General features: G+C 40.4%; 1 protein-coding gene across 1 annotated transcript in view; it reads right to left on the bottom strand.

Moving 5' to 3' along the window:
* Window positions 1-24,051, bottom strand: part of PCSK2 (proprotein convertase subtilisin/kexin type 2) — a 199,192-nt gene that overhangs the window by 145,508 nt on the left and 29,633 nt on the right. The window contains exon 2 of the mRNA XM_061622607.1: window positions 15,707-15,811. Coding sequence (XP_061478591.1) covers window positions 15,707-15,811 — 105 coding nt within the window. The remainder of the gene's footprint in view (window positions 1-15,706; window positions 15,812-24,051) is intronic.

Genomic DNA, 24,051 nt, shown 5'->3' with positions numbered 1-24,051 from the left:
CCTGGGCTAAGGGTGTGTGTGGTTTTATTTTATTTATTTTTAATAATTTTTATTCAAAATTTCATAAAACAAAGCAAAACAAAATCAAAAAACAACAACATAATAATACATTAAAAAACTTGACTTCCGATTTGTCGCAGATCAGCTATAAGTATATAATATATATCAAACCTGTCCCTTAATACATTACAAAATCACTTTTCTCCATAGGCTATCATTAATTAATCGTCAAATCCCATTATCATCATTTCATTTTGATCTTTCAGCAAAAAGTCCAAAAGAGGCTTCCATTCCTTAAGAAATGTATCTGTCGATTTTTCTCTAAGTAAGCATGTCAATTTATCCATCTCTACTAAGTCCATTAATTTCAATAACCATTCTTCCGTTGTTGGTGTTGATTCCATTTTCCACTTTTGTGCATATAATATTCTTGCTGCTGTAATCATATATAATATTATTCTTCCATATTTCTTTTCTATTTGTTTATCCATAAAACCCAATAAAAAAATTCTGGTTTTAATTGAATATTTATCTTTAAAAATTTTTGCATCATCCCACCAATCTGTGACCAAAATGATTTCGCCTGTTTACACAGCCACCACATATGATAAAATGATCCTTCTTGGTGTTTACATTTCCAACAAACATTAGAAACATTGTTATACATAAACTACAGTTGTCATTAATGGGTAGAATATCTGTGATAAAAATGAATGTATTACCGAGAATGATGTTTTTGTTTCAAACAATACCTGTAATATCCTCTGATTTACCTTTTAAACAATGGCAAAAAGATATTTCAAAATTTGTATGGCAGGGAAAAAAACCAAGAGTTAAATTTAAACTATTACAAGATTCCAAAGAAAGAGGAGGATTGGGACTACCAAATCTGAGACTTTATTTTGCTGCTTGTTGTTTAGTTTGGATAAAATAATGGATTTTACTGAGGAATAAAAGACTATTGGATTTGGAGGGCCATAACTTGAAGTGGGGATGGCATGGATATCTATGGTATGATAAAGTAAAAGTTAATGTGGACTTTAATAATCATTTTATAAGACATCCTTTGTTGAAAATATGGAACAGATATAAACCAAGGTTTTGCTCTAAAATACCACTATATGTCTCAAGTCAAGAAGCGTTCTATAGAAGGGAAATGGCTGGAAAAGAGAAATGGTTAACTTACCAAGAACTATTAGAAAATGTGCATGGAGAATATATAATGAAACAGAGAGAACAACTAATAAAGGAAGGATATAGTTCTCAATGGTTTGCCTACTTACAATTTTTGGAAAGATATAAAATGGATAAGAAAATGTATGGTTTTGAAATAGGTAAATCTGATTTTGAAATATGTCTGTGTACAAATGATGAATGTATAATTGCAAAAATGTATAAACTTTTGCTAAAAATGGAAATGGAAGAACAAGTAAAAGAGTGTATGGTAAAATGGGCAAAAAAAATTGGTTATAATATACAAATGGATCAATGGGAAAATATGTGGAAAAAAGGATTGAAATTTACACTATGTTATAATCTTAAAGAAAATTTTTATAAAATGATGTATCGTTGGTACATGACTCCAGAAAAGTTGTCAAAAAAGGGTGTGTGTGGTTTTAAATGCCCAAAGGCCTAGGCAGCAAGGGATTGCCAAATATATATATAGCATGTTTGTTAGCTTGATATGTTTATTGTATTTTACTTTATTTTATGAATGTGTTTCTTTCTTTTACCATTATCAGCCCAGACGCTTCCCGCCCGCTAGGCCCTTTTAATGAGGCCTGCTGGCTAGGCACATGCCCCTTTTGGCCCAACTTTCCCCTTCTTAGGAGGCATTGGGCTCATATCTGTTTATCATTAATTATTTAATATTTAATGTAAATGTTCAATATATCTAAGTGGTACTCTTATATTACCTTCACCCCCTTCCCCTTTTATGGGGGGGATCAGCAACCCATAGGGATGTGTCTGTCTGTCTATCTGTCTATCTATCTACCTATCCCTTTAACTGCCTAAATATACTTCCATAATATTTAAATGTATGTGGTTGTAATCCTTGTTTAACATCCACTCCCTCCTCCCTGTATAAGGGGGAGGATGTTTGTGTAATCTTGCTTGACTTGGCCAGGCCTCACCATCAGGCCACCTGCAGCCACACAGCAGCATTAACAGTCGCCCTCGTGGTTGCAACCTTAAATGGGCTGATCAGGCCCAAGCATCGACCATGCTGCCAGAAAATGGCCACTGCTCTCTGTCCCTCACTGTTCAGTAGCTTCGTCTGTCCCACGCCGTCATTCTTCCTCTCTTCGTCATCGCGAGCCAAGAGGAAGTCAGAGGAGGTGGCATGGGCTTAAATAGCCCCTTAGCTCCGCCTCCTCCATGCAGAATGTAGTGCATCATCTCAAGGCGACGCGCGATGTTCCCTTCCTTAAAATGGCTTCTGCGGCTTCACCCTCGGCCGCAACTATGCTCCGCTCCCCAGAGCTTCGCGCAGGTAAGTGAAGCTGCACATGTGGGGAGCAGAGCCAAATTACTAATCCAATTTTTGTTACTAAGGGTGTAAAACAGGGTTGCATTTTGACTCATTTTATTTCTCATTTATTTTAAATGATTTGGCCCCATTTCTTCATAATGTTGACTCTCATGCTCCCAAATTGCCTAATGTTAAAATACCATTGCTTTTGTATGCTGATGATGTTGTATTGTTATCCTTGTCCAGAATAGGGTTAAATAATTTATTATCCGCTTTTGACACCTATTACTCAAATAATAATCTGATTATTAATTATTGTAAATCTAAAGTTTTCCAAAGTTTTTAAGTTTTGTGTTTTCTAAAGCCTGGAAACAATACAAATGGATTTTAAATTGTTATTGAGCAAGTTTTTCATATAAAATATTTAGGGATTCAGATGCAAAATTGTGGGCTTTGGTCTGAACAACGTAGGCAGGTTTTTTGTTTTTACCTCTCAAACGAAAGAGTTCAGTGTCTTAGGAAAATACTGGGTTTCCCTCCCTGTGTGGGTAACACTGTTATTTATTTGGAAGTAGGTATTTGTTCAGTTGCTTGTAAAGTTTGGATTGATGCCCTTAAATTGTGGTTACGTTTACACTTCTTAGCAGCTTCTGGCAGTTATCTTTCCTTACTGCTCTAGGACACCTTTGTGAGTCGCTGGATGCATGAGATGGAGAAAATAACTAAAATGGGCCTTTCTCCTGAAGTGTTGGGTAATTACAGGCTTAAGAAAGCCCAGACTCTTGTTGTTCAAAGATTAATAGACTTAGATTTGCAGCATTTGAGTACTGCTGCTAATAAATCTTGCTCTCCACTACTCTATTTTAATAATTACAGAATCATTGCAGCTTCATATTTGTATTCACTGACTACTCCTAAGAACAGGAGAACATTTACTCTGGCCTGTTTTAATGTGTTGCCATCAGCACTGTTGAAAGGACGATTTAATAAGATCCCAGTTAGAGAATGCACATGTCATGTCTTTGTGGAGCTGGAGTAACAGAATCTGTTGAACATGTTCTACTGTCTTGTAATTTGTACAGTGAATGCAGAAAGAAGCTAATTTCCCCTTTATTAACTTCCTTGCCTAGGAATCCTTCCCCAAATTTTGTACTGATCTGTTTAAGGGATGTGTCATCTTTTGTTACCAAAAGTGTTCAAAGGTTCTTTTTTAATCACAATGCAAATTAGGAAAAAATGCTGCCAGTCTTCCGATCAAGGAACTACTTAATTTATATTTATTTGGTTTCTAATAATTATCAGTTGTGTTTTATATGTATTTTAACTTTTGTGGTTTTTTTAATACTGATTTTACTTTTTTGGTTTGTGACCATAATAATAAATGATTCAAGATCTTCACAAAAACCTGGGATATAAGTGAGGCTATGAAACAATGATGGGCCCAAGATCACCCAGTGAGTTTCATGGCTGAGTGGAGATTTGAACCTGGGTCGCCCAGTCAGAGAGCCTTCGGGCTTAGGGCGGTATATAAATTAAATTAAATAAATAAATAAAATAATAATCCAACACTCTACCCACTATCCTACACAGCCTCTCATTTTACCCTGGCTCCTCTTCTGGAGCAATGTGACTGGGAAGTAACAAGTAGGGATGACCAAATTTGTCAATCTTGGTTTCTCTCTGTTTTCTAATCTTAAACTTTGGTTCACCACAATTCAGCATCAGTTTGCAATTTTTTTAAGAGTCTTCACAAAACGTTCCCAGCATGTTAGCATGCATTTCTTCCAATATACACAGTTTTATATGCAATGTTGTCTACAAAAAATATCTTTAATATAATGCATTTTTGTATGTTTTGATTCACATGTGCATTTTAAAGCACTTTGTATATATTTCCCTTTTATATGTGGTGGGCTGTCTTCACTTTCCACAGGCTGGCCTCCTTTGCAGCCAGTCAGAAAGATGCATGAGTCATCCTTGAATGACTTGCACAGTAAGCTCCTTATATGGACCTTCCTGTCTGGCACTGCCCAGTAGCATGTGTAATTGCTTTGCAGGCAGCCCATCAAGATAAACACCACAGATCACAGGCTTGGCAGATTCCACCCACTGGGCATCAGGTGTTAGCAGAGAGCTCAAAATGGCAGCTGCGAAGCCTTTGATTTGCCAAGCCTCTCCCTTCCCCCACCTCCCAGCAGACAAAAGGGAGTGGCAATACACCACCCTATGACCTTTTGGTGAAGAGCAGGTAATAAATGTAATACTAATAATAACTAAATCATTTTTCACATCTTTAGTAACAGATAAAATTGGAAGACAGAACAGCAGATAAGGCAGCATCCCAGACAATAAGGACCACATCACATATTCAGTTACTCCTAATCACACTTCTTCATATGATAATATGTTCTCTGATCATACACATGGAGAGTATATAGAGCTTTGTTAAAATGTACTTTCCTTGCCTTCTTTTTTAATCTCATTTCAGTTGTTTTATGACTCAAGGACAAAAAAAATCACTTTAGGAGAATTCATCTAATAAAAAAATTGGAGTTCAAATAGGTAGAAACAGTGATGCCAGAAGGCATATCCCATGGAGTAAGTTACTAGACTGTGACTGAAAAGCTGTGTTCAATCCTGTCAAAGCTTACGAGTTCAAAACCTGATCAATTTTCCCAAACCCAGCCAGACTACAATTGCCCTTCGCCTGTAGTATTAAGCGAAATAAAAATATGGAAGGTTGGCTACTAAACAATTCATGGGAAAACAATAATATAGTCTTGGGCAAGGGCAATGGTGGTGGTGTGTTGTTTTTAACTGCTTCAGAGAAACTCAGGCTTTAGTAACGAAAATATTTGCAAAATCTCGATCAGAGCAATTCATGCAATACTGATGATACAAGTGAGATTCAACAGACTCCTATGCATAGCATTGTTTTGCTCCAATAACATTTCATGCAAGGTACGTGTGTGTCTGCACCAATAGAACACATGAATAGAGGTGTGAAAGTCTCCCCTTACTCAATGCTCTTAGCATCAAAACTCCTTTTTCCAAAAAATGACCCCTGCTGGCAGAAAAGCAAGTTCTGGCATTGCAAAGACAAGACAGCAGATGAAAGAACCATTTAGTACCACTGACCATACTCCTACTGCCCATTTTTTATCACACTAAGAGAGATCCTGGTTGTCACTATCCACTATAATTTGGGTCACAAAAACCTATGCCTTGAATGATTTCCTCCTCATAAAAAAGGGTTCCCAAACTGTGGGCCATGGGCCATTAGTGGTCTGCGAGCTTGATTCAGGTGGTCCATAGCATGTCTGTGAAGAACACTTACAATTTGAATTTGATAGAATTATATGGCATTTGAACTGCAATAAAAATACAACTAAAAATCATATAACATCTAGCACGATGCGTTGCAATTGCTACAACAGGCAGAAAACATTATTATGTGGTCTGCCAACACCCTCAGCAATTTTCAAGTGATCTGTGGGGGGAAAAGAACTAATACAAATGTAATTTTGCCTTCAAAATCTTCCTGATACAATAAATGGGCACTCTGGTCTATGAGTGTTTCCACAGCTTTTTCAAGTGCTTTCTGAAACATGCCTAACTGATGTATACATCTTCCTATAAATCAGGAACTACTTTCAGCCAAAGGGCCCCATTCCTTTCTGGAGTCCACATATCCATGGCGGGCGGCAGCCAGAGACAAAAGTGGACAGAGCTTCAAATGTGAATTTCACCTTTCCAGATTAGGCTAGTTTCTACGCACACCTCTCCATTCAGAAAACAAACGCCTTGGAAATCTGGTGTCAATTTATTTCTTTCATAGCTGAACACTGTCAGGACTTCCATCCTCTGTCATCAGATGTACAACTCTGGATTGGAATTGTTGGCTGAAGATAAACTTTATATCTGTTTTGAGGGAAAGGGAATTCAAAGGAATGCTGGTTCTTTGGGGGGGGATACTTTACCTGTTTCTGTAGAAATCTTTTGAAAGCCAATATTTTTTGTTAAAGCCTTTATAAGAGCTCAAACACATATTCCAACCAGGGAAAACCACTTAAAGAGGGTGCGAAGCAGAGCTAGTGAGGGGTGTGTCCTGGGTATTGGGAGTATGAGAGAGAGAGAGAGAGAGAGTCAAAAGGGCCAAATAGAAAGGTTTGGAAGGCTGTATTTGGCCCCTAGGCCTGAGGTCCCCCCAACCCTGTTACAAATATTGAAAATAAGCCCCTTTCAGATATTATCCCCCCCATTCCAAGAATGCAAGAGGGGTGGAGATGGACCATGTGCACTGGCCCTACTTCCTGTGTCTCCATCAGTTTCATCCATTGAGCTAAATCTGAAAGGAGGTAGAAAGAGGAGCGATGAAATTTAGAAAGGGAAGAGGCACCAGAGATCATATCGCAAACATATGTTGGATAATGGAGCTGACCAAAGAATTTCAGAAGAAAATCACCCTGTGCTTTATAGATTACAGCAAAGCCTTTGACTGTGTAGATCATGAAAAACTATGGAATACTTTAAAAGAAATGGGGGTGCCACAGCATCTAATTGTCCTGATGCGCAACCTATACTCTGGACAAGAGGCTACTGTAAGGACAGAATATGGAGAAACCGATTGGTTCCCCATAGGAAAGGGGGTGAGACAGGGATGTATTTTATCACCCTACTTGTTTAATTTATACACGGAACATAACATACAGAAACAGGGATTGGACCAAGATGGAGGTGTGAAAACTGGAGGGAGAAATATCAATAATTTAAGATATGCAGACAATACCATACTACTTAGCAGAGACCAGTAATGATTTAAAACGAATGCTGATAAATGTTAAAGAGGAAAGCACAAAAGTAGGACTACAGCTGAACGTCAAAAAGATTAAAGTAATGTCAACAGAAGATTTATGTAACTTTAAAGTTGACAATGAGGACACTGAACTTGTTAAGGATTATCAATACCTCGGCACAGTCATTAACCAAAATGGAGACAATAGTCAAGAAATCAGAAGAAGGCTAGGTCTGGGGAGGGCAGCTGTGAGAGAACTAGAAAAGGTCCTCAAATGCAAAGATGTATCACTGAACACTAAAGTCAGGATCGTTCAGACCATGGTATTCCCGTTCTCTATGTATGGATATGAAAGTTGGACAGTGAAAAAAGCAGATAAGAGAAAAATCAACTCATTTGAAATGTGGTGTTGGAGGAGAGCTTTGCGTATACCATGGACTGCGTAAAAGACAAATAATTGGGTGTCAGAACAAATTAAACCAGAACTATCACTAGAAGCTAAAATGATGAAACTGAGGTTATCATACTTTGGACACATCATGAGAAGACATGATTCGCTAGAAAAGATAATAATGCTGAGGAAAACAGGAGTAGAAAAAGAGGAAGGCCAAACAAGAGATGGATTGATTCCATAAAGGAAGCCACAGACCTGAACTTACAAGATCTGAACAGGGTGGTTCACGACAGATGCTGTTGGAGATCGCTGATTCACAGAGTCATCATAAGTCGTAGTCGACTTGAAGGCACATAATAGCAACAAGGTTAGAGGTCAGGAAAAGGCATTTTTAATGATAATTTTAATGATAGATGCATTGTGTTAAGTTTTGTTTTGGTGTTATTTCTTTTTTTAATTGATTTTGTGCTGATTGGATGATGACATACCTGCTTACATTTGAATATTTTGATAGCACTTGATGTATATTTTAAAGTGATTCAATCTGCAAAGATAAAATGGTTCTCCTTTCTGAAGTTTGTCGAAATGGGAAGATGTTTTCAATCCCTTTTGCTTAGGGTCTTTGCTATTGTCTTGCAAGGATATAAGGGATGAACCGAGGTCAGACATGCTGCACATGTGTTTTTAAATTGTTTTAAATTTTTTAAATTGTTTTTAAAAGATGTGTTTTAAATTTGTATATTTGTTTTTAATGTTTTTAGTTACTGTAAACCGCCCAGAGAGCTTCAGCTATGGGGCGGTATACAAATACAATAAATAAATAAATACAATAAATAAATAAATAAATTTCCATTTCCATTTCCACATAGCTAGCAAGAGTTCCGTGGTGATCAATATAAAGTGAGGTCAGCAAATACAGCCTTGCCTTGGGTGTTTCAAACCTCTGCTTGATATACTAAAAGATAACATGGTAATTTCTGGAGTCAAGTTGCTGGGGGAATACTGAAAATGTTAGTGAAGCTGAGCTTCATTTGGTTTAACATGTAGGCTCCATCAAGTTGGGAACTCTGTGCAATCAATGTTCCAGATTGCATGCAAGAGCCTACATGCATTCAACTGAATGCAAATAATCCTTGTGTGTGTGTGTGTGTTGTGTGTGTGTTCGGAATTGTTTATTTGAAGATTTGGGAAGGGGGTGTATTCTGCATATCTTCAGGGACAAGGAGCTTACCAGACAAGTTGCAACAGCATTAACCTTTCTCCCACCACCACTTTAGGCAAATGCTGGGGCAGGGGAGTGGTGATGCGGTGTTAAGAGGACAGCCCTGCTGTGCACTTCTTAAGCTAGCCTGCTGAAGGTGCAGTGGAGAATGTTGTCCAATCACCAGAGTTAAACTGATGTCCACAAATAACAAGGACAAGAACCATGTATATAGCACTTTCCAGAAAGATAGGAAGCTGCCTTATACCAAGCCAAACCATTGATTCATCTAGCTTAGTACTGTCTAAACTGACTGGCAGGGTTTTAGACAGTGATCATTCTTAGCCTTCTCTGAAGATGCCAGGGATTGAACCTGGGACTTTCTGCATGCAAAGCCGATGCTCTACCCCTGAGCTACAGCCCTTTCCCTGAAGTACTTGCTACAAACCATCCTAGTAACCCTATCCAAGGCGTTATTCTCCTTCTCCATATTTTAGCTGTGGGTGGACTTGAAAAAACAGTGGCTTGCCTAAGGCTATCTGATGAGTCATGGCAGAAGTGATCTTTAAGCTAGGGACTTGCTGGCTCCTAGCTGTACTATGTCTCTTTCCCAGTATGCTGCTCCAGCTCTTGGGTAGATGCCTGTTTCATCTACTGTACATTCATAAGCAAAGCATATTTGAATTTCTGAAAACAGTCACTGATGCCCCAATTATTAACAATTTTTGGCACATCTGCTTGCAGTAGTTTTTTTTTTAATTTCCCTGTAAAAACGGCAGAAATGTCATTGGGAGTTTCATCTGACACAGCATTTGGTACGCCACATCCAGAGCCCTTATTTTTCTGGTACAGCACATCACTGGATCAGGCCATTCATTTGTGTTGGTTGCAGAAGAACAAAGGAGAAAACAAAGAGTTAGCCTTCTGCTAGAAAGAAACTGAACTGAAGGGACATGGAGGCTGGGACTCTTCAGCAGAACACTGCAGTGTTATATAACACACAAGTCAAATAGCGATCAGCTTGCTTATTTTGCTACAAGTCCTGTAGCATCCAGACATAATTATAACTGGCAATACCCAGTTCTCTAGAGATTGCAAGTTTGATATCATTTGTATACACAATATGCCAGGTTTACCTTAGCAAGAAATAAAAGAACGGCAAATCAAATGCACAGAGACTGACTATTTAGGTCAAGTCAGCAAATTATAAAATTCAGATTGTGCATGCAGTTTTATCAGCTGATTTCTCTCTTTTGTTCAGTCATCAGCTTAATGGCACTGCTAAGCAGAAACAAGTCACTCTCTGACAAATGCATTACCGTTTTCAGCAAAAGAAAAGTAAACATTCAATATTGAGCTTTAGAGTCACAAACAAACTCACATTTTGAAAGTCTCATGTGAAGTTAAGGTTGTGCTGTCAGTTGTCTGGCATGCTTGTCAGCATACCAGACAACATAATAATGAACTCTGGATCAATAATTACTTGATCCAGAGTTTAATTGCATTTTAGCTTGAATTTCTGACTCTTTTAGGGTCTGAGCTTGAAGCAAAATCAGGGCACATATACAGCAACTTTAACCGTTTACTAAAAAGGTGTTTGTTTTTTGCTTTGTTATTAACAGTGCAACTCTAACCATATCTCACTCACAATTAAGTCCTACTGAATTCAGTGGTGCTCACTCTCAGGTAAGTGGATTTAGGATTGCAGCCTAATTTAGAAAGATCTGGGGAGGGGAGGGGAATGCACTGCTAGAAAAAATGGAAAAGCGGAAACTGTCTTCTCCCTCCTGAGACACATTTATCTTCAAAAGTTTCAAAATTTTTCACTGTGAAGTTTGCTGTTGTGTATTCACTGGGAATTATTGCATTGCAATATTTTATATCTGACAATTGATACCTGACTATTTGGAACATTTGACCTGCAACTAATGACAAGTAATAAGCAATCAGTTGACATTCAGTTGGCATGCAATAGTATTTAATATTTCACTGTATTTGACAGCTCACATGCAATGGTATAGTTAGTATGTCATCGATCCATATAGGAAGTATATACCGACTCGGAGGAACGGATGGTAATATGAGAACACAGTTACAGATCCCACTTCCCACTGGGAAGATGTGGTATTTTAAAACCCATGATGCTCTAACAAACCAGCTGCCCAGTCTTGGCAGTAGCTGACAAAGAAAAAAATAGCACTTTCAGTTATGGACACAAGAGCCAGTCCCCAGTCCCCCAGAGTAGGGAGTCAGAGTCCTGAGAAACCATGCCATCAACTATCTAGGAACCCACATTCATCCAGTACTCCTTGCCTGAGATGCCAGAGGGGCTGCCCAGAAACCACTAAGTGATGAAGGAGTGCCATGCTATAAGCCAGAGCACAGCCCCCTGTAGGGACTCCACTCACCGGTCCTTTGTCTTAGAGCTGTTGCTTCAGCAATAAAGTAACTCAGACTGAGAACTTGGATAGGAGCTGGGGATGTTGGGGGAGAGGCTTCCCTGTGCCCCCTTCAAGCTTTATTTCCATCCCGATGTGTGTTTTTGAATGCCTGAATAGGGTTTGTCTGTGGATTGGGTTATGCATGAAGGGAAGCAGCAGTATGCTTCTATAATGGTGGCTGCTGGGAAAAATGCAGCCATTCTCAGCAAAATCTTTGCTACTTGCCAGGATCATTGCCTTTTTCTCCATGTCATCATCTCAGTTTTATTTTATTTTTTGTATTTTAAATAGTTACATTGTGTGAATTTAGCTTTCAGCCCAAATACAAAGACCATAGCTCAGTGGCAGAGAGACTGCTTCGCATGTAGAATGGCCTTGGTCCAATCTCCAGGTAGGACTCGGAATGTCCCCTGCCTGAAACCCTGGAGAGCTGCTGCCAGTCAGTGTAGACAATACTGAGCTAGATGGACCAAGGGGTCTGACTCAGCATAAGGCGGCTTCCTATGTTTGTAAGGTCTTTCAAATTGAGGTTCAGTTCTCAGTCATTTCCTGGAAAAGTGTGTTTTCTGTTCACCCAAAAAATCATAAAAACACTTTTAAATACATTTATGTATTGTTAACATTTGTGTATGTCTTGCAATCATTTAACAGTACAAAACAGAGTACTTCTCCATAGGAGACTGGTTCTGAGCCATTTTAGCTTGAAAAGTGTGTAATAAAATCACGGTTATTACCACTCTACCCTTAAGTAACTATAACGGTGGAGGGTTATTTAGGCAAAGTTGTTTGTTTGTATGCAATCAACTTGTAGCTCTTTTCTTGATGGTGGGAATTTATGCTGGGTTACGTTAAACATCTCAGAGCACTGAAAAATAAAAAAGAATGGCAAGAAAGACTCTTGTTATTGGATTTTAATATCCAAGCTTGCTTGGCAATTACTGTTCCCCTAGTGATGGCGCACGCATGCGCACACATACACATAGCACCAGCCTGCTAAACTACTGTTTCAACAACTATGTGAAGTATGGTCCATCATCATCATCTTCATTTTCATTTAAGTTTATATCTCGCCCTTCCTCCCAAAGGGAGCCCAGATATGCTGCACACAGACACAGTTTCTCTCTCACTAATCCTCCTAATATGCTACTTAGAGGGAACACCTATGTGAATAATTGCTATATTTCTAATGCAGAGATTGCCAGGGATTGCTCAGATTATATAGTTCAAAGGAAAGAACTAATCTGTGGAACCATATGCAAACCAAGCTACAGACTTAAGAATTTATGCAATAAAGATACACATTGGGCTCAGAATCTTGAATGACCAAACTTATGTAACTGTACCCAAAAAGCATTTACGTTAGAACTATACTGATCTTTGCATCATCATCTTCACAAGCGTGTGCTTCATAAATAACCATCCAGAGTGTGTTTTGGCCCACTACAGGAAGAAGCATCATTCCACAAGCACAGAGCTCCTCTTCTGCCTGCCAAACAGGCAAGCAGAAATGCCAAAACAGAGTGCTTGGAGGGCACAGAGAGGTTCAGCTGGCCCCACTGCCATCATCTGACAGCATCAGGTCCTGTCTGAGCCCAATCACTATACTATCTCCAGACTAGCGCAGCAATTTGCCTGCTCCCCCCACCTTCAGCCCCAGCAGCAATGTGTGGCAGGAACTGATGGGTGAATCTGTTAGTATTGACTTCTCTCAGTTTCTCATTTTTCCAATCTTAAGTTCTGTTCTCCATACCGCCACATCAGTTTGCAGTTAAAAAAAAGTTCTCATGAAAATTCATCAGCATTTTAGTGCACATTTAGTAGTCCTGATATACATGTTTATATGCATTTTTGCCTAATATACACCTTTTTGCAAATCAGTTTGCCCCAATATAATAATTTCAGTATGTTGTTTACATGAATATGTGCACTTTTATGCACACTTTACCTAGTTGTATGCATTTTTAAACAGCCATGACTTGGCTGGAGAACTGCATTGCAAAATTTGGACAAGTGAGAATTTTGAAGGATGGCAGAGTTTCAGTTCGCGTATTGTTTTGGAAAGTGCAAATGAGGTAGGTTCATCTTTAGATGTGAACTGAGTAAAATTTCTTTCCCATCCCTAGCAGCAGGACTGTGGATGTGGTAGTGGCCACGCTGCTTCTTTAAGCCCCATCAAGCAGTGGAGGCAGTTAGAATTGTAGCCTAGATATCAGACAGACAATCAGGGTTGCCTACAAGTTCCTGAATAAGAAACCTGGAGAAAGAGGGGAGTGAGAACCAATAATGGGCAAGCCTAGGCGGAAAATGAACAATTGATCCTGAAGCATATGGCATCAAATGGCTCCGAGCATGAGAAAACCAGACTCTTGTTAAGAACCCTCTATGGAAGCCTGTGGTTCTTTGTTCATCTTGCATTTTCATTTTCTCCTCAGAGGAATAGAAATGCCTGGTGATACTTAGCTCTTCAACTCCATAATGACTTTCAGTTACTGTAAAAGGAACAGAATTATCTTCTGTCTAGTTCAATATTAAAGTTGTATAAGTCAGTGCTGGGCAAGCTGTGGTCTCATTGTGACTTGCTACGGAAGAGGAGCAATTTCCGGTCTTCATTTGTCTTCTGCTCTGGCTTCAGCGTTGTTATTTCTTCATGGAGGTATTGTGTGTGAATTATGAATATAATTGTATCATGGGCTTATGGACTTTCTCTCTCTCTCTCTATGCATCATTTATTTTATGCTTTCTTCTTCCCCAAGCAGAAACATTGCAAGAAATACAAAGCTCCTGGCGATCTAACAAAATCACTATTCCAGCTATTAAGTTCCTGTCATCCTTAGTGAGATTTCGGAATATGGGTAAAAATAACTTGGAATAATTTGAAACTTATTTTTCAAGCTAGCTACCTCCATCAAGCTTGAAATTGTGTATGCTCTCATAAAAGGATGCCGGACTAATTAAAAAGTTCCCCACTGCTATTAAGCACCCCTGCACTTAAGCCAACTTAGCTTTGCTAACTTCAGTTATCTATGGTTTTCCTTTTTTCTTGAATTAATGGATTTAGCCCTGCTCCTAACAAATCTATAACCGGATGACCAAGCCACAATGAAAGGGTAAGGTGTTAGGTAATAAAAACAGGCATGTGAAACAGGCATGAAAAATTGATGCCATGTTCCTGTTCAAGGATGTGGCCTACTAGTTCTGTAAGGTACAAGTTCTATGCCAGGCTAACCTACAGTTCCTTCTCACAAGTTCATTCCTGGCGAAAGAGGGTAGCTACCCCATGAAAGGTGTTTTAATATAAACCCAGTTCTCTTCACAACCATAAGTGTTCTGGCATATAAATATTTTGCATCCATGAGAATGGACTCATGGAACAATTCATACATAGGAAAGTGTTTAAGTGGAATAGTATTTCACTTGTAGATGATGCCCTGAACCGTCCTATAAAAGGATGCCCAACTTATAACCTCTGGTTGCTGGCCAGTTCGCTTTGACCCATGATAAGGTGTTCTCTGTGGTGGTTCCCATTTGTGGAATGCCTTCCCTAGTGAGGTGCATTTGTCTCCCTCATTTCTCCTGACTTTCTGTTTACCCAGACATTTCATGGCTGATAGATACTGGCCATGGCAGTCTTCAAATTAGTAACTGTGATGGTATGTGATCACTTTTAAATATTTTTAGATGGGTTTTTTAACTTTTTTTAAAAAATATTTTTTTTCATTTTATTTTACATTGTATTCTTTTAAACATTTTTTCTTTGCTACCCTGGGGTCCTTTGGTAGGAAAGGTGGGAGACAAATTTAATAAATAAATAGATAATATTCACTCTGTCTGTGAATGACCCATCTCTGGCAGTATCATCATATTAATACCTAGTATCATGTAGAACCTGAAAGCCAGTATGGTATACCAGTTAAAGTGTTGGACTGGGCTGGAGAGACTCAGGTTCAGGACCCCACTGAACCATGAAGCTCACTAGGTGACCCTGGGCCAATCACTATCTCTCAGCAGAGCCTACCTCACAGAGTTGTTTTGAGGATAAAAGAATAACCATGCATGTTGTGTTAAGCTCCTTGGAGGAAAAGGCAGGATAGAAATGTCATAAATAAGAGAGAGTAGCTACAGAGATGAAGTTGCTGTGGATCAGAGAGCAGATTTCCTGAATTTGACTTGCAGGCCGATATTCCCTGCTCACGGAAGTGAGGCCATCTCTTTCACACAGACATGTGAAGCTGCCTTATACTGATAGACAAATTATCTGGCTCTAGCCCATTTATTCAAATTGATAGTGGCTCACTAGGCCTTCAGGCAGAAAAGGATATTTCATAGCCTTTATGTCACACACATAACACATTTGATGTCAAGCAGCGATTATAAGATGGAAAGTCATGAAGAGACAACTTACCCTGGGATCTTTTTCTAAGCGAAGCTGGTGCTGAAGGCTGCGTCGCCTCCGACCCTTGGCCAACCCATTGTGAAAAAAGTGGTATCCGTTCTCTACAAAGGGGAGCTGGGGAAGATTTTAAACATTTCAATGTTAGAGACCCTGCTTGTACTAATAATCTACAATATAATCCCTAAAAACAATGGGAAGAACAGGAGTAGGGAACAAATTGGCCCCCCAGACCTTTCTGTATGGCCCTTGGAGCTCTTCCCAGCCACACCTCCTACTGGACCTTTGCACCCTCCATGAGAGCTTTTACTTGGCTGGAATGTGTCCTTGATGCTTCTTGCTTGCTGGGATGGAGGGCAGAGAGGGATGTGCGAGTGCATGTAGAAACTAGCGGAACAGTACAAAGGCAAAGTTGAAATTTGTCACTTTTGCCTCTGGCCCCACCCACCCATGGCATGTGGCTCCTGGAAGGTTGCCCCAAAGGGAATAAGTCCTTGGGGCTGGAAAGGGTTGCCCACCACTGGGGCAGAACAGTCTATCATTAAAAGACTCCTGCATCGTATCATCCAGAGAGGGAAGAAATAAAATGAATGCCATTAATATGAAATTCAGTCTTGTACCAGAAATACCACACTTGTGTATGTGTAGCTGTGGCAACCCAAAGAGTAGCATGCCCCTACATATCCATAGCAAAGTGTTATTCCTTGTATCAGTGTGCCAATTAGTACTACCTACATGAAGCAAGTGTGTATGGTTCTGCTGATATGGCTGAGCCTTTGGTGCCCAAAACACTTTAGATTGCACACGAGTGTTGTCCAATCCTGCCATTGCCCTGCCAGGTCCCCTTTCTAGCACTTTCTCTGCCACATACTGTCTGTGTTTCCACAATGCAAATCTGGGGCTGGTGGATGGTGCCAGCTCACTAGTATTCATGCAACTGCAGCAGTTTAACATCTGGGGTCTCTACTGATGTAACTAATATACAAAAGCCACAAGCTACTCCTTTGCCGTAGAACAAGTAGTCCTTTCACTTATTGCTGGCACTCATAAGACGTCACTGCTTTAAGAACTAATTTAACACTAAACTACTGGCAGTCAAGTTCAAACTCTAGAGTAGTGTTTTCGGTAGTAAGCTGCTAGTGTGTGAATATGTTTATACAGTATGAGTGGGGCCTGCAACAAAATGTTGCAGTGTGGAGGCCTCTTCTATGCTGTTCCATTCTATTCACCCTCCTCCAGTTTGATACACATACCCAGCAGCCAGACAGTATTCTGTGACCACTGAACATGTTGTCTTCACTGGGCTGTTTTCGGGTTCCCTTCCTTTAATTCCCGCCCCCTAAAGTTTTTCTGTATGTCTATAAACCGAGGGGGGGTAGTCTTTGCCTGCTGACACCTCTATCATGTGAGTGGGTGATGTTGATTTGGCTATTATAATCTACTAGAAATATTATACAGATACTCAAATAGGCCTTGGAGGGATTACATAAATTAGTACAACATATAATTTATTCCACCTTTCCTAAATCATTTATGTTTTGGGCCTTTTGCAGCAACTTTTAAAGTACCATTGTGTAGACAGTGGGAAGGAGATGACCCAGGCTGCCAGACATAGGATGTCACTGTGGTTGAGGAGAAAGTATTTATTTATTATTTTATTTATCATTACTTTTATATCCCACCTTTTTCTCCAACGAGCTCAAGGTGGTGTACATGGTTCTCTTCTTCCTTATTTAATCCTCATAACAACCCTGTGAGGTAAATTAGTCTGAGAGGCAGTGACTGGCCCAAGGTTACCCAATGAGCTTCGTGGCTGAGTGATTATTTGAACCCTGGTCCAACACTCTAACCACTACACCACAGGGAGGGAGGGTTGTCTAAGTAACCTGTCACAGAGATGATCGACACATAGAAAAGGCGTGCACAAAGGAGGGTTGGTATCTTCCATATAAAGGTATGTGTGCATAAAAATTACACAAACCTTTCATTGCTAAAAATAAAATGGGCATAAGAAAACATGTCTGCTTCACAAAATAAAACCATATGCTTTTAAAAAAAAAAGCACATCCATAAGAGGCTCCCAGAATTCAAATGGAATACAGTAGGGCCCCGCTTTACAGCGTTCTGCTTTAGGGCTTTCCGCTGATACAGTGGCTTTCATTTTCCATTTTAAAGGGTTTTTTCCCCTTTTGCGCCGTTTTGCGCCGTTTTCACGTCATGTTCGAGTGATGCAGCCCATTAAAGTCAATGCGGTTCTGCTTTACGGCGTTTTCCACTTTACGTTGGGGGTCTGGAATGGAACCCGCCGTATAAGCGGGGCCCTACTGTACCGCAAGATGGAGCGCAGGAAACTTTAGAAAGGGAAAAATCAGTGGAATTTAAGGGGCAACTTTTATGAATGAAAAGTACCTATCCACTTACATGGGGCATCTTTGGATCTAGCCCACTGATCTTAAACAGGTCAGTTAAAGAGAAATGAGTAACCCTGACAAAGCAGGTTTCTGATTGAATGGGGCCTTCTAACTGAATTCAGTTGAATATGTTTAGATGCCCCCATCACATGTTCAAGCTAATCATATGAAGATTGAGGGAAGAGGGATGTGTCCAGCACTCTGGGAACATTGTGGGTGCATGCAAAGGGGGTGCACCCAGTGCACAGGGGATGTGTGGGGCAGCACTGTGTCAGGGCATGTCCAACTCCCTCACACATTTAACCCTCCCATGATCAATGTAGTGCATTAGCCTGATGCCCTGACCAGGAACTGCCTGAATCAGCTGTCAGGCACTGTGCCTTTAGGTTCAGTTCTGCATTATAAGAAACAAACTGATGCATGTTTTTTTCCTCTCACCATAAACAGTTTTACATTAAAGTTGTGGTCTCCTCTTTTGAATCAGGCTGAATGTCTGAATAGGGCTCCCTGGTAGCCTAGTTCTTACCAAGTGATAAATCTGTGTCTGGGCTGTACCAATTCAGGGGTGGGGCGGTGGACAGAGTTGACATAATTAGAACTTTTCCATACAACATTTTACAAAACACTCATAGAAAACTATATGACAATAATAAGGGTCAAAGTACATGTTGTATTAGTCATACCTTTTTTAAATCAGGCTTAAATGAGCCACATACATAAAGCAGCCTCAGGGTCCCATTCTGGAACACACTCCCAATCTGAATCAAGGCCCCCACACTATTTCCTTGCAGAAAATGCCTGATCCCTGGCTGCAATTCTCCCTTGAATATGATGTTTGCAGTAAAGAGAGACAAACAGCAGCCAGGGGTGTGAGCAATTTTCAGCAGGAAGCAATCCACATTGGGAGGGTGTTCCAGATTGGAATCATGTAGCTGCTTTTTCTTCAAAATAAATGTGGTCCGTTTAAGCAATATGTATATTAATTATATTATATTAATTGTATTATATTATATACCCAGTTGATCACTGTGCTCTGCAGGTGAGGGCCTCTTGGAGATACCATCTTATCAGGAGGTCCGTTCTGCACAACATAGGAAACAGACCTTTAGTGTAGTGGCACCCACCCTGTGGAATTCTCCCCTTAAATATTAGACAGGCGCCATCTCTGTTATCTTTTCAGCACCTATTGAAGCCTTTCTTCTTTCAACAAGCCTTTTAAGTTGAGAGCTATCCCAGTCTGTGTTGGAATTGCTTTTAATATGTTTGGTGTTTTGTTTTGTTTTTTAAAGGTTTTTAACCCTTTTTAAAAGATGTTTTTAAACTTGTTTTGTTTTAATTTATTTTAAGGTCTGTTTTTATGATGTTTTGATGTGTTTGTAGTGCTTTTGTTTGCCGCCCTGGGCTCCTGCTGGGTGGAAGGGTGGGATATAAATCAAATAATAAATAAATAAACAAACAAACCAACATATATATATATATATATATATATATATATATATATATATATATATATATATATATATTTGCACATAATTGTGATTAACAAAACATAGGTTTTTATTCTTCTGCCAAAACATTTCGGCTTCCGCCTTCAACAGCTGCTAACATACAAATGCTGGCAGTTATAGAGCTTTGAGGATGGAGGCTTCCTTTGCACAAGCTAAGTAATGCTGGCACTGTCCTCCAGGTTAAGGCCATGTGGTGCCAATGTGAGTTAAGGCCATGTGGTGCCAATGTCCAGAGAATATATCCAAAAGTTCTCCTTCTCAGTCAGTGCTGCTGGATAAAATTAGGAGGCTGGTGAAATGCTACAACAGGAGGCTTGTTGATGACTCTAGCAAGATGTTCAGAGTTTGCTAGCAATGGTTAGCTAGCCTCCTAATTTGTGCAGACTGTTAGAGAGCTATACTGAAGCCACCCATCAGCAATCCTGGGTCTTATCCTTGTCACTCCAAATGCTATATCACCTGTGTGTACCTCAGGGAGACAGCTACTTTGAAAAGCACTAGGACAGGCAGAACATATTACGTCAAACAGAACATCACCTGTAGGTCCTGGAATATAATGTATGTCATCAAATGCAAAAAAAAAAAAGGATGCCATATCCAACATGTAGGAAAAACTACAATTAATTACGTTACAATTACAGTTGCTCTGAAAGTAACTGATTACTTTACTTTCCCTCAAAAGTAATCATTACAATTACATTTCAGTTACTTTTTTAAAAAACACCTGCAACATGCTGGCCTTGGCTGCTGCACATCTAAGTAGCCTAAAACAACAATAAAAATAAACACACACATACAGAGCTTGTAGAATAATTCTTTTTATCCATAAGATAGCAATGGTGGTCTCTCCGCTGGTAAGGGAGGTGGGGAGGGAGGCAGAGGCCACTACTCAGATCTTTGCACATCAAACAAAGTGCACACACACACACACACACCCAGCCAGCAAGCATAATCTCACTCACTTAACCACCTCCCGGACCCTGCCCTGCCACCAACTAAGGGACACTCACACAAGCAAACATTTTCCCCTGACATGCAAAAAAGTTAAATACTGCAAATACAGCACAGTAGCCAGAGAGGGTGGTGGAGGCCACATTGTGTGCCAAGTGCAAACACAGTATTCACACACACACACACACACACACACGTTGTCATCTTTCACCTCCATAGTTCTTTATCTCCATTCTGCTGCTGCCTCCTTCTCCTCCTTTATATTCTTGCCCTCCAGCTCCTTTTCCCCTCCACTCCATTCTTCTCCACCACCATCCATTTTTTTAAACAATTGTTTTCTCCACTCCACCCTGTCTCACTCTCCACCTCCTCCCTCGTTGCCTCCTACCCATCCACAGAGCATGAGAGAAGAGCGAGGCTGCACAGAAGCCCAGTTTGAGGCACATGATTTTCATCCACAAATCAGAGGAGCAGAAGACTTCCCCTGCTCCCCCCCAAGTAATGCCCAAAAGTAATGCTGGAAACATTACAATTACTCCACGAAAGTAATAAAATTACTCCTCATTCTAATACAATCAACATGTAAAGGAATTACCCACTCGTTCCTCAAAAAAGTAATGAGGTTACTTGTAATGAATTTCTTCCAAGCTCTGGTTTTAGGCTACTTGGGTGTGCAGCAGCCAAGGCCAGCACTTTATAGGCACTCTAACCTCCATAGACCATAACCTCCAATTTGAAACACAAAAGGCTGTCTTCATCATCATATGACACAGACCAATAAAAAGACTTTGAAATTAATAAAAATAAATTTGACACAGGTTTCTGGGAAGAATAATGAGAGAAATAAAGTTTTCTTGATTAGATTCTCTGTAGAAACAATAGTAACATAGGAATGAAGCAAAGTAAGAACACCAACAAACATACAAAAATGTAATTTTCCATCTTTGTAGGGCAGTACAATACCTCAGAGAGGAGGTCAGGTCTCCTGCTCCCCTGGTGCATTCACTATAGCTGCCCAATTTCCCTGCTGTTTAAAGTTTGATAGAAATATCTGTGGGCTGTAGGTTCTTAAACCGCAAGATTTTTTTGCCTATTAGTGAATATTCCTTTTAATCATAACAGTAATTCTTAGTGTTTGAGTCTAAAGCAAATGTATGTCTCTACTACCTTTGGATCTTATCAGCTGCCTTGTACTTTGCTTTTGCTCTTATCAACGTCAATGAGAATGTTAGCCTAGAACAAACCCCTGGCCCCCGAAACCAGATATCTGCAAACAGGGACATAAGCCACCCCCAACCTAGCAATCTCCAAATGTTTTGGATTCCAATTTCCATCAGCCCCATCCCACCTGATCCAATGGCCAAGGATGATGGAAACTGTCATCCAAAAACATCTGGGCCTATCTTTCCTGATGATTTCAACTTGTGCTAGGAAAAGCAGTTGCATGAATGAATCCATTCTAAACTAATCTCTTTTGGATTTTCAACTGTTCAAAGATAGGCTGTTAAAAAGCCTCTTCGGCTGTCTGAACCCTGCGATTCAGGACTGAAACAGATAGCATACATATTCCTTCTCAGTGAGCCTGATCTTATGGAACACTTTCAATTGCACTGCACGTCTCTATGCTATTTCTTGCTCAGAATAATTCATAACCATCTGGTTAGCTCCCCATCTTCATTTTTAACTCAATTTATATCTGTGTTATCCTGCTATCCTCTGTCGAATTACAGCAATAAAAAGAATTGTGACCTATTTGGCTTGTTCTTAACAGAACATTTCTGATCTTTTCTGCACAATGAGAAGACTGTGCAGTGTGATTGTTGTTGTACAAAATGATTATGCTTGAACAAGGCATCTTCACACCCTTTTGACATGTCTGAAAAGTCACAGAAGCCATTTTGGCATCTCTGTCTATTTCACTGGCCTTTGGATGAGGCACTCTAGTTCCTTCAGAAGGAGAAATCCTAATTAGTTAACTATCCTGTGCTTTATTTATTTATTTATTTATTTATTGCACTTGTACACCGCCCCATAGCTGAAGCTCTCTGGGCAGTTTACAGCAATCAAAAACATTAAAACAAATATACAATTTAAAACACATATTTTAAAAACAATTTAAAACACAATTTTAAAATTTAAAACAATATAAAAACAATTTAAAGCATGCTAAAATGCCTGGGAGAAGAGGAAAGTCTTGACCTGGCGCCGAAAAGATAACAGTGTTGGTGCTACGCACACCTCGTCAGACAGATCATTCCATAATTTGGGGGCCACCACTGAGAAGGCCCTCTCCCTTGTTGCCATTCTCTGAGCTTCCCTCGGAGTAGGCACCCGGAGGAGGGCCTTTGATCTTGAATGTAGTGTACGGGTGGGTTCGTATCGGGAGAGGCGTTCCATCAGGTATTGTGGTCCCAAGCTGTGTAAGGCTTTATAGGTCAATACCAGCACCTTGAATCGAGCTCGGAAACATACAGGCAGCCAGTGCAAGCAGGCCAGAATCGGTTTTATATGCTCAGACCGTCTGGTCCCTGTTACCAATCTGGCCGCTGCATTTTGCACAAGCTGCAGTTTCCGAACCGTCTTCAAAGGCAGCCCCATGTAGAGTGCATTGCAGTAATCTAATTTGGAGGTTACCAGACCATGGACAACTGAAGCCAGGTTATCCCTGTCCAGATAGGGACATAGTTGGGCCACCAACCAAAGTTGGTAGAAGGCACTCCGTGCCACCGAGGCTACCTGAACCTCGAGTGACAGAGATGGTTCTAGGAGAACCCCCAAGCTACAAACCTGCTCCTTCAGGGGGAGTGCAACCCCATCCAGGACAGGTTGGACATCCACCATCTGGTCAGAAGAACCACCCACTAGCAGCATCTCAGTCTTGTCTGGATTGAGCCTCAGTTTATTAGCCCTCAACCAGTCCATTGTCCCAGCCAGGCACCGGTTCAGCACATTGACAGCCTAACCTGAAGAAGATGAAAAGGAGAAATAGAGCTGCGTGTCATCAGCATACTGATGGCAATGCATTCCAAAGCTCCGGATGACCGCACCCCATGGTTTCATGTAGATGTTGAACAGCATGGGAGACAGAACTGACCCCTGCGGAACCCCATACTGGAGAGTCCAGGGTGCCAAGCAATGTTCCCCAAGCACCACCTTCTGGAGGCGACCCGCCAAGTAGGAGCGGAACCACCGCCAAGTGGTACCTCCCACTCCCAACTCAGCTAGTCTCCCCAGAAGGATACCATGGTCTATGGTATCGAAAGCCGCTGAGAGATCAAGGAGAATCAACAGAGTCACACTTCCCCTGTCTCTCTCCCAACAAAAGTCATCCATGCCAAAACCAGGCCTGAAACCCGACTGAAATGGATCCAGATAATTGGTCTCATCCAAGAGTGTCTGGAGCTGGCCTGCAACCACTCGTTCCAGGACCTTGCGCAGGAATGGATCATTTGCTACCGGCCTACAGTTATTAAGATTTTCTGGGTCC

This window comes from Rhineura floridana, chromosome 4 (assembly GCF_030035675.1).
Source record: "Rhineura floridana isolate rRhiFlo1 chromosome 4, rRhiFlo1.hap2, whole genome shotgun sequence".
Taxonomy (NCBI): Eukaryota; Metazoa; Chordata; class Lepidosauria; order Squamata; family Rhineuridae; genus Rhineura; species Rhineura floridana.
The sequence above is the reverse complement of the archived record's forward strand: the minus strand, read 5'-3'. Positions and strand labels throughout refer to the sequence as shown.